This window comes from Palaemon carinicauda, chromosome 30, assembly GCF_036898095.1.
Source record: "Palaemon carinicauda isolate YSFRI2023 chromosome 30, ASM3689809v2, whole genome shotgun sequence".
NCBI lineage: Eukaryota > Metazoa > Arthropoda > Malacostraca > Decapoda > Palaemonidae > Palaemon > Palaemon carinicauda.
Genome location: NC_090754.1, coordinates 29,970,048 through 29,983,888, shown reverse-complemented (window position 1 = coordinate 29,983,888; position 13,841 = coordinate 29,970,048). Strand labels below are relative to the sequence as shown.

Below are 13,841 nucleotides of genomic sequence, written 5' to 3'. Positions count from 1 at the left end.
ACTCCGACAACACCACAGCCTTGGCTTACATCTCCAAGCAGGGAGGGACTCATTCGAGGAAGTTGTTCGAGATCGCAAGGGACCTCCTCATCTGGTCAAAAGATCGAAAGCTCACGCTGGTAACGAGGTTCATTCAGGGCGATATGAATGTCATGGCAGATCGCCTCAGCCGGAAGGGTCAGGTCATCCCCACAGAGTGGACCCTTCACAAGAATGTTTGCAGCAGACTTTGGGCCCTGTGGGGTCAGCCAACCATAGATCTGTTCGCTACCTCGATGACCTAGAGGCTCCCGTTGTTTTGTTCTCCGATTCCAGACCCAGCAGCAGTTCACGTGGATGCTTTTCTGCTGGATTGGTCCCATCTCGACCTGTATGCATTCCCGCCGTTCAAGATTGTCAACAGGGTACTTCAGAAGTTCGCCTCTCACAAAGGGACACGGCTGACGTTGGTTGCTCCCCTCTGGCCCGCGAGAGAATGGTTCACAGAGGTACTGCAATGGCTGGTCGACATTCCCAGGACTCTTCCTCTAAGAGTGGACCTTCTACGTCAGCCTCACGTAAAGAAGGTACACCCAAACCTCCACGCTCTTCGTCTGACTGCCTTCAGACTATCGAAAGACTCTCAAGAGCTAGAGGCTTTTCGAAGGAGGCAGCCAGAGCGATTGCCAGAGCAAGGAGGACATCCACTCTCAGAGTCTATCAGGCTAAATGGGAAGTCTTCCGAAGCTGGTGCAAGGCCAATGCAGTTTCCTCAACCAGTACCACTGTAACCCAGATTGCTGACTTCCTGTTACATCTAAGGAACGTAAGATCCCTTTCAGCTCCTACGATCAAGGGTTACAGAAGTATGTTGGCAGCGGTTTTCCGCCACAGAGGCTTGGATCTTTCCACCAACAAAGATCTACAGGACCTCCTTAGGTCTTTTGAGACCTCAAAGGAACGTCGGTTGTCCACTCCAGGCTGGAATCTAGACGTGGTCCTAAGGTTCCTTATGTCATCAAGATTTGAACCTCTCCAATCAGCCTCTTTTAAGGACCTCACATTAAAAACTCTTTTCCTCGTGTGCTTGGCAACAGCTAAAAGAGTAAGTGAGATCCACGCCTTCAGCAGGAACATAGTTTTCACATCTGAAACGGCTTCATGTTCCTTGCAGCTCGGTTTTTTGCTAAAAACGAGCTTCCTTCACGTCCTTGGCCTAAGTCGTTCGAGATCCCAAGCCTGTTCAACTTGGTGGGGAACGAACTGGAGAGAGTACTTTGCCCAGTTAGAGCTCTTAGGTACTATCTAAAAAGGTCAAAACCTTTACGAGGACAATCAGAAGCCTTATGGTGTGCTATCAAGAAGCCTTCTCTTCCAATGTCTAAGAACTCAGTTTCTTACTACATCAGGCTTCTGATTAGGGAAGCACATTCTCATCTGAAGGAAGAAGACCTTGCTTTGCTGAAGGTAAGGACACATGAAGTGAGAGCTGTGGCTACTTCAGTGGCCTTCAAACAGAACCGTTCTCTGCAGAGTGTTATGGATGCAACCTATTGGAGAAGCAAGTCAGTGTTCGCATCATTCTATCTCAAAGATGTCCAGTCTCTTTACGAGAACTGCTACACCCTGGGACCATTCGTAGCAGCGAGTGCAGTAGTAGGTGAGGGCTCAGCCACTACATTCCCATAATCCCATAACCTTTTTAACCTTTCTCTTGAATACTTTTTATGGGTTGTACGGTCGGCTAAGAAGCCTTCCGCATCCTTGTTGATTTGGCGGGTGGTCAATTCTTTCTTGAGAAGCGCCGAGGTTAGAGGTTGTGATGAGGTCCTTTAGTATGGGTTGCAGCCCTTTATACTTCAGCACCTAAGAGTCGTTCAGCATCCTAAGAGGACCGCTACGCTCAGTAAGGAAGACGTACTTAATAAAGGCAGAGTAATGGTTCAAGTCGTCTTCCTTACCAGGTACTTATTTATTTTATGTTATTTTTGAATAACTAATAAAATGAAATACGGGATACTTAGCTTCTTTGTTAACATGTATGCTGGTCTCCACCCACCACCCTGGGTGTGAATCAGCTACATGATCATCGGGTAAGATTAATATTGAAAAATGTTATTTTCATTAGTAAAATAAATTTTTGAATATACTTACCCGATGATCATGAATTTAAGGACCCGCCCTTCCTCCCCATAGAGAACCAGTGGACCGAGGAGAAAATTGAGTTCTTGTTGACAAGAAGTACTTGAGTACCTGCTCACAGATGGCGCTGTTGTGTACACCCCCACCTGTATAGCGATCGCTGGCGTATCCCGACCGTAGATTTCTGTCGGGCAACAGAGTTGACAGCTACATGATCATCGGGTAAGTATATTCAAAAATTTATTTTACTAATGAAAATAACATTTTTTTATAAAATGGGTTACCACATAATGCAGTGTAGTGAATTACTATTGGTTAGCAAGGCTCTCAAATCTCATTTCTTGTATTTCTAGATTTATAAGACTTGTGGGAAAGTTTTATTCTTAATTGAGGTGAAAATTGAAACAACTAAATAAGACCAAACAGAATCATTTGAATGTAAAATTGCAGAAGACAGTGCAACTGGTAAACAAATGGACTTCAGTTCCATCTGCACCGTGCCACATTAGGCATACTATAATAGGTGTAAGAGGAGAGTGATTTTGAAATCTAGTTCTCATTACTGTTTCAGATTGATGTTTGCAATGTCATACCAATACATCCAATTTCTGGCTTGCTTTAGTTTTGCCATTCTCTAAGAAAGAATACTTCTGGACAGGCTTTGGGTAGTCTAAAGCTGACTGTTTAGTCCATAGAAAAATTCAGATAAACTCCTGAAGAACCAAGTTTAATTTTTATGAACTTGAACATAGTGTTTTAATTTTGGGAACTGATTATGATTGATTTGCGAAAAACCTCGAGTAATGCCTACAGAAGACATTCAGTCAACAGCTTCTGCATTTTCCTCCTAGATGGAGTTAGTGGAGTGAGATCGGAATGGTTTTGTTAATTTAGCATTTGGATTTTATTGCAATGGTAAAATGTCAGTAAGTTCAGAGGTTATTTCATTATATACTCTTATTTACAGAGTGGTGAACTTTTGGAAAGAATTCCTGTGGAATCTACAAATAAGATGTTTATTTGCTCAGCTTTATATAAAGACAGAGTAAGTATGTTAACGTATTTTTCTTTGGCTAATTAGTGTTAAGAAGTAATTGCTGGGATAGTTGTAAGTTTCTGGAATCTGATATCTCAAGTGTAACTTGCTACTGGGAGACCAGTGTCATACAATGTAAAAGTAAGGCAAAAGTGTTGTACAGTATGTTACTTGTATTGGTGAGAAGCTCTCTATTTTAATTGTAAAATTTGTTCCAACACGAATACTTACCTCGAATTACTTTCTTAGGAGTTACCTGTAATCTCCTCTCTACCGACCAGAGTTTTGTGTAGGATACCCTAAAACCCGTTTTCTATGAAGGCCTACCTCGGGCATTAGAGAATGTGCCCCGAGGGTAGGCTTTGCGCTAGGTCGAGGTCCGCTTGGGTCGTCAACGCCAGTAAGTTCTCTGGTCGCGACGTGTCACCACGTCGCTCTCGTTCTCTCTCTACCCTTTGTGTGCGCCACGTGTTTACCGCGTGGTAACCTGTACTTATCCCTTGTGTTCCTGTGTGTTCACTTCCCGCCCTTGTGCTTCCCCAGTGTATTCCTTGATTCCCTGCGTTCCTGTGTCTTGTGTTTGTGCGTTATGGAGCAAATCCGCCGTTGTCCTGGGCCTAGAGCCGGTAAATCGTGTGGAGCGTTCCTCTCCAAACCTGAAGTGGACCCTCACTCCCTTTGCTCTTCCTGTAGGAGCAAAGTTTGTTCGTCTTCGGATACGTGCCCCGAGTGTGTTGGTTGGAGTGATTTTCAGTGGGTGCGTTACGGCACGAAGAAGAGAAAATCGTCGAAACGTTCACCCAGGAAAGCTAGTGTTTCTTCGCCGCTACCGTCGCCCAGTGAACGGTTCGACGGGGCTTCTGTCTCGCCTTCCCCGACCCAGAGTAGGGGCCGAGGTAAGTCCATCGTGGGGAAAGAACCGAGCGTTCTTCCCCAGGAATCTGGTGAATGTGAAGTGGGGATTGCGGGGCCTTCTCGGGCTAGTGAGGAGCCCGGTAGTGCTGTGTCAGGGTGCTCTGGAGACTCGGCCCTTGTGCTGGGGGGGCACGTTTCCTCCGATGACCCCTTGTGGGGTAGCAACGTTGTTTCTGTGTCTTCGCCCCCTTCGTGGGCCTGTGTTTCAGGTTCTTCGGCAGGCGGCGACAACCAGGGTAAGTTAGGTTCCGCAGGGAGTGATGCCTTCGGGTGGAAGCTTCCTAAGACACCGGGTAGGTCCCCTATGCGAATGGAAGAGGGCCTGGATTCCTGGTTCCCTAGTGTTGGGCGCCAAACCTCGTTCTCAGCCCCTCTCACGGAAGTGCCTGAAGAATTCCTGCAACCCTCTACCTCGGGTACGCAACGAGTCGCGAAGAACCCCGCGGTCCCCACTCTCGCCCGACGTACGGTAAGTACAGTGACGTCGGGCTCTTCAGAGGAGTCTTTCTCGTTGGGTGAAGAAGCCAGGAGGAAACATCGACGTCGGAGGGAGCGGTCCAGGAGCAGGCGTTCCCGCTCAAGATCGCGTCCCAGATACAGCAGGAGGCGCTCCCGTTCTCCACGAAGAAAATACAGGAGGAGTAGGTCACCCGATGGCGATTGGGTTTTCGTACCCCGTAAGGCGGAGATACAGTGTTCCCCGGACCGGCGGTCCAAGGATTTCTCGCCAAGGAGACCGTCCTCCAAGCACGGTTATGACCCTCGCAGGGAGATTCGCGAGAAGGCCTCTGCAGGCAGGCATAAGACAGCGAAGCCTCCGGTTCACCCCGCACAGCGGGGGGAACCGCGCTTCCTTACGGGCAGCCTGGCCGAACCAGCCCAGCTGGTGCGGCCCTCGGACCGAAAGGAACGGTTCCCGCTGTCGGGTCAGCCCACGGGATCCGCGTCCTCGTCCCCCAGGGAACATGAGCGGACACTAGTCCTCGCGGGGTCGGCGATGCCTGTCCCAACCCCCGCCCCTGGAACGGAAGCCTCCGCCGGGGAGGACCAGTACCACGGCAGGGGAGTGCCTGTTGTGTCAAGAACAAGGCGCCCGGTGGGAGTGCCCGGTGACCCGGCTCCCCGGGCTCAAGCCGAGGCTTCGGCCGACGGAGGACTCGGCCTATAGAAGAGTGATTGGCCTTATCAGGAGGCATCACAAAATATAAGAACCGGCAGCTACCGACGAGGACTATTGGAGGTCCAGCCTTATCCGGTTGATGCAGGCCCCTACCCAGCCTAAAACCTCCCTGGCTCTTCCTCTAGCCCGGGATCTCATCCTAGGACAGGAACACGTGGATAGAGTGGTGGCAAGTAATGCCGAAGCCCCCAAGACTCAGAGTTCTTCTAAGTTATTCCAGGGGCTCAAAACGCAGGGCAAGGTCTATGTGCCAGAAGGACGGCGGCCGGGAGCCTGCAAAGTAGAACCTTCTCTTGACATCCTGGGCCAGGGCGTCTCGGAGGACAGAGCCTCTTCAGCCCCAGTTTGTTTTTCTCCATCGGAGGCTGCGATGATGGAGGAAATGTCGAGGGACCTGGTGCACGTCTCCTCTTGGATAGACTGGTGGGCTTCCACCTTAGTAGGGGTGCAAGCTTATACCTTAGGAGGTGGGAGTGTCCTTCAGGACCTAGAGACCGTGACGAGAATAGAAGAGGAACCTAGGTAGGAGATTAGGTTCTGCCGACCTCAAAGAAAACACGAGAACAAGGGAAAACTACGCAAAAAACCATCTTAGTGTCTATATAACTCACTTCTGCAAGAATCCTAGGAGACATGTCCTTCCAATGATAGAGTATCCCATGGCAGTTTCAGGGGGCTACCCGAGCCATTTCCGGTAAGGAAATAGGGGAAGGAAGAACAAGGGCTCAGGAAGGAACCTGTGTCTCTTGGACTCGCTACCCGCAGTTACCACTGGGGCTACGCCCTTAAACCATTTGGAGCGCGGAAATGACGGGACCACGCGAGAACCCGCCCAGGGACTTTCTCGAGCAGTCCTTCAAGCAGTGAGCCGTAAAGGTCGACTGGTTAGACCAAGTACCTGCCCGCAGGCTTTGGCCCACTGCCATGTTCTTCTCAAATGCCAAAGAAGCATTTAGACTCCTAATGCTGTGGGGTCTGGGCTTTCTTGGAAAGGGGACCCCTGCACTACTGTAGGGCCTGACGATCACTTGCCTTATCCAGAAGAAGAAAGTGTTCTTGGAGACTGGCTCCTTCACAGTCCCGAGGAAAACGAACAGACTCTTGATCTCGGGATGAAGTCTAGCTGTCCTTTCTAAATACTGCCATACTGCAAGTCCCTCGGGTTGTCCGAGCGAGGGATGGCTGGCACTGGGAACAATTCCATTTTGGGTTCCCAAAGAACTGGATTCTGAGTCTTGGCTACGAAGGAGGGTAATAATCTGAAAGTAGAATCTCGCCAACCCTTCGAGTGTGAGATCTCGTACGACAGGCCAGGAATCTCACCTACTCTTTGCTGATGCCAGAGCTAAACGAAAGACTGCCTTGAGGGTGAGCTCCTTGTCTAGAATGTCTTTTAGAGGCTCGAAGGGAGGTTCCAAAATCAACTTCAAGTACCCTAGCCACATCCCCCTGGGGCACTCAAACGGCATGAGGGAAAAACGACTGCTCGAAGCTCCTGAAGAGCGTCGAGATCTACCTGGAGGCACCCAGGCCTATGTCCTTCAGGAGGAAGACTTGGGATGGACATGCCCACTTCGTCACTGAGATAGACCAGGAAGTCTGCTATCTCGTAAATTGAAAAGCGGTATGGATGGGAAACTTGAAATAAAAAAGAATGTAAACCAACAAAAAGTACCAAAGTACCAATATCCTGTTCAAAGGGAAAAGTACAACTTTCACTAATTTCCATTGATGAAAAGTTATAACCTGTCCTAAGAACTACCTTTTACTATAAATTAAATATGCAAACTATTTTATCATTATTATTATTATTATCATTATTATTTGCTAAGCTACAACCCTAGTTGGAAAAGCAAAATGCTATAAGCCCAGGGGCCCCAACAGGGAAAATAGCCCAGTAAGGAAAGGAAAGAAGGAAAAATAAAATATTTTAAGAAGAGTAACAACATTAAAATAAATATTTCCTATATAAACTATGAAAACTTTAACAAAACAAGAGGAAGAGAAATTAAATAGAATAGTGTGCCTGATTGTACCCTCAAGCAAGAGAACTCTAACCCAAGACAGTGGAAGACCATGGTACAGAGGCTATGGCACTACCCAAGACTAGAGAACAATGGTTTGATTTTGGAGTGTCCTTCTCCTAGAAGAGCTGCTTACCATAGCTAAAGAGTCTCTTCTACCCTTACCAAGAGGAAAGTAGCCACAGAACAAATACAGTGCAATAGTTAACCCCTTGAGCGAAGAAGAATTGTTTAGTAACCTCAGTGTTGTCAGGTGTTTGAGGACAGAGGAGAATCTGTTAAGAATAGGCCAGACTATTCGGCGTATGTGTAGGCAAAGAGAAAGAACCGTAACCAAAGAGAAGGATCCAACGTAGTACTGTCTGGCCAGTCAAAGGACCCCATAACTCTCTGGCGGTAGTATTTCAACGGGCGGCTGGTGCCTTGGCCAACCTACTATCTCATTGTCATGCAATATGTATGTAAAGGATGTGTGGTTCAGGTAATTAAGGAAGGAGGCTACTGATGTAGCAGCAAAAATAGTCTATACTGTCTTGGATTGTTATGCTATATAATTATAAATACAGTAATTGAAATAAACTAAGGATAATATTTTTCCAAAGTACATAGGGATTGTTATGCCACACTGGTGAAACTTTTATTGAATATTCCATATCTTTAATACATAGGAAATTACTACCATGTGGCCATAATATTGGTTATGCATGCCTATTGCAAAAATTTTAAGATGTTACAAGCACAAATAGGCCCTAATTTAATCAGAAGTGTCTCATGTAAAGTATTATACTGCTTTAGTAAGCAGCATACAAAATTGGGCCGATAACAATTTGGGAACCATATTTTTAAAATGTTAAGGCAAGTGGTCTTTTTCCACATGAGTTTTGCAAACCAGGACCTTATATAGAAAATTGTACCATGTGATATAAAATTCTATTTACAATATACTACCAGACAGATTAAATGTTAATATTTTGAATAAATGAGAGTAACCTTCACTGTCCTTCTTTACAGCTGTTGATTGGAACCAAGAAGGGTGAAGTGATTGGTTGTAAAATTCCGCAAATTACCAAGCAGATAAGTAGATGAATGAAGAAGCAGCCAGATGTCTCCAAACATTCCTCTCGTCAACCCAGTAATAGCCCAGTAAATGTCATATGAATGTTTTTATCCACAAATTTGTTATTTCTTTGACAAAGACAAAAATATCAGTTTTCTGTCATTAACTGAATTGTAAAAACATTTGTCTTAATTATTGTTAGACAAGTGGCTAGGAATGCTGTTGATAGAGTGCAGTGAAACTCTGTTCTATTTTCTTCTCTTTCACTTCATATTTACTTTTGTAATGGCATGTTCTTGAAATTAATTACTTGCTGCATCTTTTTGTTATATAGTATACCCAAAAATTTTGGTTTATTCTTCCTGCTTTTCAGTTTGTTTTGGTTTTGACATAATACTGTACCCAAAAATACATTTGGTAAAAGTCTGCAATAATTTGTCTTTGGAAGGCATATCCTTTTAGTTCAAGACACACTAAGACCATTACTTCCTGTGAAAATTCTCTCTTTGCTTCTCTTCTTCTCTTTCTTTCTTTTCATTGCACTACTGTCTGGGATATTTGAAAGTTTCACTCTTAAGATTTGCTCAGATTTATAATACATGTCCATAGGATTTGTCTCTAAATACAGCTATATTATTTTTACCAAGCTGAGATTCACTTATAAGTATATCCCTTTCTCAGAAAACGAACCCTTCTGGTAGTCCAGGCTCAAAAATACAAGTGATTCACAGATTTCTTATTTTATTGAGAAGTGTAAACATTATATTATTCAAGGAGATATTTTTATAATGAGGACTCAGCTTTTAAAGTAAATAGTGTCAGTACATGAGTTAGTGGTCCCATGCCGAACTTTGGTGCTGATAGTTTGAAAACCCTATGAATGGTGTAGATGTCCTGTGATTTTTCTGTTTTTTTCTCTTAAAACATGTTTTACCGTCATATGTTGTCTGATGGTTTCATTATTGTATATACTCATTGTTGTCAATATTTTTAGTTACACTGTAAATATATTTCTCTATCCTTTGTTGCATTGATTTTAAACGGTGCATTTAAGATTTATCTTTGCACTCGAGCACAAACAGGATGTGATATATTACGTGCTAGTCAGGCTAATTTAGGAAATGGGCCATGCTCACCTCAATTTACAAACTTTTTATTATTAGGTTCAGAGGTAATTTTGTAAAAAAAGAAGAAAAAAAAGATTTTGGATAGAATATGTTTAATGTTGCTCATGGATCTCACGGTAATTTTGTTGTGACATTTAATGTTTATCATACATGCTGTTTATATAAATATAAAAAATCTTTATTAAATGTTTGTTTTAATTTTATCCAGTGTTTTCGGGGAACACTTTTGAATTATTCTGTTTATGAATCATTTAGATATTAGTCAAGATCTTATCTTAGCTTGTCCATCTTTTTATAGAAAAAAGAATGTTCTACAGAAGTATATTACATTTATTGTAGAACTATGTACTGAGGGTACCAAACCCAATTTTTCCAGATCGTAGGCGTAACTAACTTCACATGCTCAAAAATACCTAATAGTTTTTGAGCTAAGATAATACTTCCAGCTAATAGTTTTTGTTTAAGACATAAAAATGTAGCATAACGTATAAGTTATTTACAAAATTAACAAAACCAAGTGCAAACTGTATTCGTGATTTATGAGAGAATTTAATCCTTGAATGTCAAAAGGCAACAATGTATTTGATACATTTATGGAAACTTAAATCCAGAAGGGAATATCATTTTGGAGTAGTTTATTGATAAAAAGCTGACTTTCAAATACACAGATAAGGTCTTCCATACAAATATTTGCAAAACTGTTAATATAATCTGGCATTAAAAGGAAACCTGCAAGACAAATCTATACAACTTGAAATATAAATTTACTAAAAACATACCATAAACAGTTCAACATTACAATAGAATATTTAACTTCATCAAATTGCAAATACTGCACAGCAGAAAGAGAATTACGATCTAATCAAATTTACCTAAAGGTAAACATGCTGAAAATATATTTATTCTATCACCCTATACAAACCCTCATTATTTATAATGATATTACTTTCAGCATAGCTGAAAGATGACCCACAAGGCTTTTAGCGAGGGATAATTACCCAAATCGCCAGTTAGTGAGAGGGTGGGAGTTAGCCGGCTACCCAGCTCACTCCCACAACTGGGCTGAGCACCCACTTTGTTTTTGGCTCCAGTGGAGTGTGGATGTTGCCACTCTTTCCCTCCTTTGACTTGAATATTTGAAATTTCTTTCATACTTTTTTTTCAGTGTTTGTGGTTTTCTGGTTGGTCTCATGAGCACTTGTCCTACACCTGAGGGCAGCGCTTGTGGTACCTTTATGTCCTCCATTGAGACGGACCCCTACCACCTGTGTCCATCCTTGTAGAGGTCAGCGGTGTGGTCGGGACAACACTTATCCTGAATGCCGGGAGTGGGCTGCCACCCAGTGGTAGAGGTTTGGGCGTACGAACAAAGAGAAGTCTAAGAGAGATTCTTTGCCTTCAGGGACTTCCTCAAATTCAAAGAAGTGTCTGATCTCTTCCCGAAGTTGCTTCTTGATCGGTCTCCCGTAGGGAATGGCCGAGTAGTATTGCAGACCGATTAACCCCAGGTCAACCTCGGGGATCAAGGGAGAATACAGTTTCTCCTGAAGAAATAGTTCTGTCCCTTGCCCCAGGGAGTGCCTGTACTTTATCTGATTTGTTTCAGGCTTGGCTGGTGCCTCGTTGAAGGAGATGTTGCAGGAACTCCTTCATCTGGGTGCCTAGAGGAAGCAAACACCGACTTCCTCGGAGGTGGATCCTTCTTCCAGCGCTACTCCTGACGACCTCGGAGTTGCTGAATCCTATTGACTTAGAAAACGGCGCTCCCCACCTTACCAAGCCAACTCTTCCGTCAGGGATGGGGCAACGTTGGATGAGAGTTTTGCCTTTAGGGTGAATATCTTTCTTGTTCGTGAGTGAGAACTCCTGTGTTCCAGAGACCAACATGCTTTGCCTTTGACTATGTCAGATCAGGTTCCCTTTCCAGAGGAACCTCTTGGACGTTCCCTTCCTGGCGTTCATCAGGCTTTGGAGTTTTTAACTCATAGCCACCCTGGACGTTCTCCCCCCATGCACTAAGGAGACTTCTCTTTAGTCCTGTTATAGAGCCTCACGCTGAGCCTTCAGGCTCTCATCACGCACCAACTGTTAATCATCCATCACCTAAGGGCGACTCGCCAGTTGTAAGTAACTTCTCAGCTGCGAGTGAACTACCAGCTACTCGTCACTCTTCCTCGGACGAACACCTGTCACCTTGTGACGGTTGCTGGATGTGTCACCAAGAGACCCTCACACTTTACGAGACGACCATCGGTCTCACCACCATCAGTCGTGTGAGCGTCATTCATAGGACCAACGAGTCTCCCCCAGAGCTCACAGGTCACCACCTCAGCATTCACCAGCCAGGTGTTCGTCAACCAGGTGCTTGCCATTGCAATGTTCGCCATCTCGCTGCTCACTGGCTCCTCATTATTTGCCCTCGCATCAGTTGTCTAGACCGACTGCTTTACCTGTTCCCTTGCAGGCTCGCAAGTGCCTGTTGCCAAAGGATTGTCACTCACCAGGAGAGCATCGGATACGGGATGAACGACTGAAGGAAGCAGTCTACCGCCCCAATGGATCTGGCTGTCCGAAGGATTATCCGGCCAATACTACAAGTGAGAGAGACCCCGCCTGCAGTAAGCACTGGTTAACGCAGTAAATGGCCAGAACACCGAGGATTCCCTTGATGACATCGAACTTTCCCGATTCCTCTCCTCCATCTGATCTCAGAAGGAATTCAGAAGGGTCGGCTCTATCGAGACCCTCTTCGCAGGAGATATCTTTCTCCCCCCAACAGGAAACGGGGAGTAGAGATTTCAAGTACGTGTGGCACGAGAACGACCAGCTGAGAAAAGGAAAAAGATTAGGCCATCTAACCCTTGGGAAGTCTCTTTAATAGACTCCTCCTGCCTCTCCCGTATAGAGATGGTTCTTCGAGAGTTCCGTCCACCTTCGCAGCCAAATGTCATTCCTCCCTCCTGAGAGGATCAACATCCCCTCAGAGTCAGCCACAAGGTCGTCTCTTATTGAGGAATACCTTCAACCACGCAGGGAACCAAAAGACTTTAAAACCACCCCTAATTCCTCAGCAAGAGCTCCCGCACCTCAGCAAGAGAGGTCGAGACTAGTCTTTCTCCATGAGACCCATCAACAGCTTGTCAAACCCAGAGACAACCCCTCAGTATGGCAAGGACATAGTCCTAGACCATGTCTATGGTACTCAAAGACCCCCAAAGGCCAGTGCAGCTTTGCCCTGGTCAAAGGGGTTGAAGAGTGCCAGGAAGAAGGTAGTCTCACAAGCTACTGGCTCCTCCAACTCCCTCCGAGCAGGCTCCTCTTCGAAACTCCCCCTGCCGCCATTCATGCAGCAGAGGAGGTACTATGAGGTGACCAATGAGGCTATTCCGGCCCTGCCTCTAGACCATTCTATAGCGGCACTAACCAAGGGAGTCCCCTTCGAGAGATTGTGGGGTGTCTCATCCTCCTCCTCGACTTCAGAGATGATTAACAAAAAGGTAGCAAAGTACTCCATGCAGACTACTTCATGGCTGGACCTTTGGTTAGGATTGGTGGGCCACCTGATGAGGACTCATCACGCGAGTCCAGCAGGAGCACAATGGAGACCTTTTTATTGTCTGGCATCAGGAAAATTGAGTTCCTCTCCCTTCAGATGGTAAACCTGTGGGCGAATACCATCCTCAAACATCGGGACTAAATAATAAAAAGGTTTCATTAGCAAATCCCACAAGCCGAGGTGTCAAGGCTGATAAACTCCATTTTCGAGGGAAGTCCTTTGTTTGAGTCAAAGACGTCGAGCGGGTGGCAGAGAGATGGAGGAAGTCCAACCAGGACTCCTTCCTCCAAAGGTCCCTGACATCAAGGCCCTATTAGGCTCCACCACAAAAGAAACGACCCCTTCTGAAACCGCAGACGAATAGGGCTAAGACTCCCACCAGGTGTCTAAGAAACCCTTTCAAGACAAAAATCGGAAAGGGTTAAAGTCCTCCCATGGAGAGAAGGGTAATAGGGGTGGTGGCCGAGGCCGCTTCCGCTATGACAGGCAATCCTCCCACATGTCCACCTGTGGGGGGATGCCTGCAAATCCCCTGGCAAAGGTGGCTGCAGCTCGGAGTTGAGCCATGGATGGTCACAGTGATTGGTTCAGGGTATCGCGTTCCGTTCATGCAATCTCTCCCTCCACTGACTCTGGACCCAATCCCATTAAACTCTTACGCAAAAGAGTTGGCCTTTCGGGACGAAGTCTAAACCATGTTGAAGAAGGGTGCTCCCCAAGAGGTCCTCGATGGGTCCCCAGGCTTCATAAGTCAACTCTTTCTTGTGAAAAAAGGTGACGAGGCTGGAGACCAGTTATCGACCTCTCTGCCTTGAACAAGCTTGT

At 45.5% G+C, this 13,841-nt stretch overlaps 1 protein-coding gene across 3 annotated transcripts in view; it reads left to right on the top strand.

The window, feature by feature from the left end:
• Positions 1–9,646, top strand: part of LOC137622968 (uncharacterized) — a 92,948-nt gene extending 83,302 nt beyond the window's left edge. For all 3 annotated transcript variants that reach the window (XM_068353570.1, XM_068353569.1, XM_068353571.1), the window contains exons 12-13: positions 3,089–3,166; positions 8,288–9,646. In XM_068353570.1, coding sequence (XP_068209671.1) covers positions 3,089–3,166; positions 8,288–8,362 — 153 coding nt within the window. In that variant the 3' untranslated portion in view covers positions 8,363–9,646. The remainder of the gene's footprint in view (positions 1–3,088; positions 3,167–8,287) is intronic.
• The last annotated feature ends 4,195 nt before the right edge of the window (positions 9,647–13,841 follow it).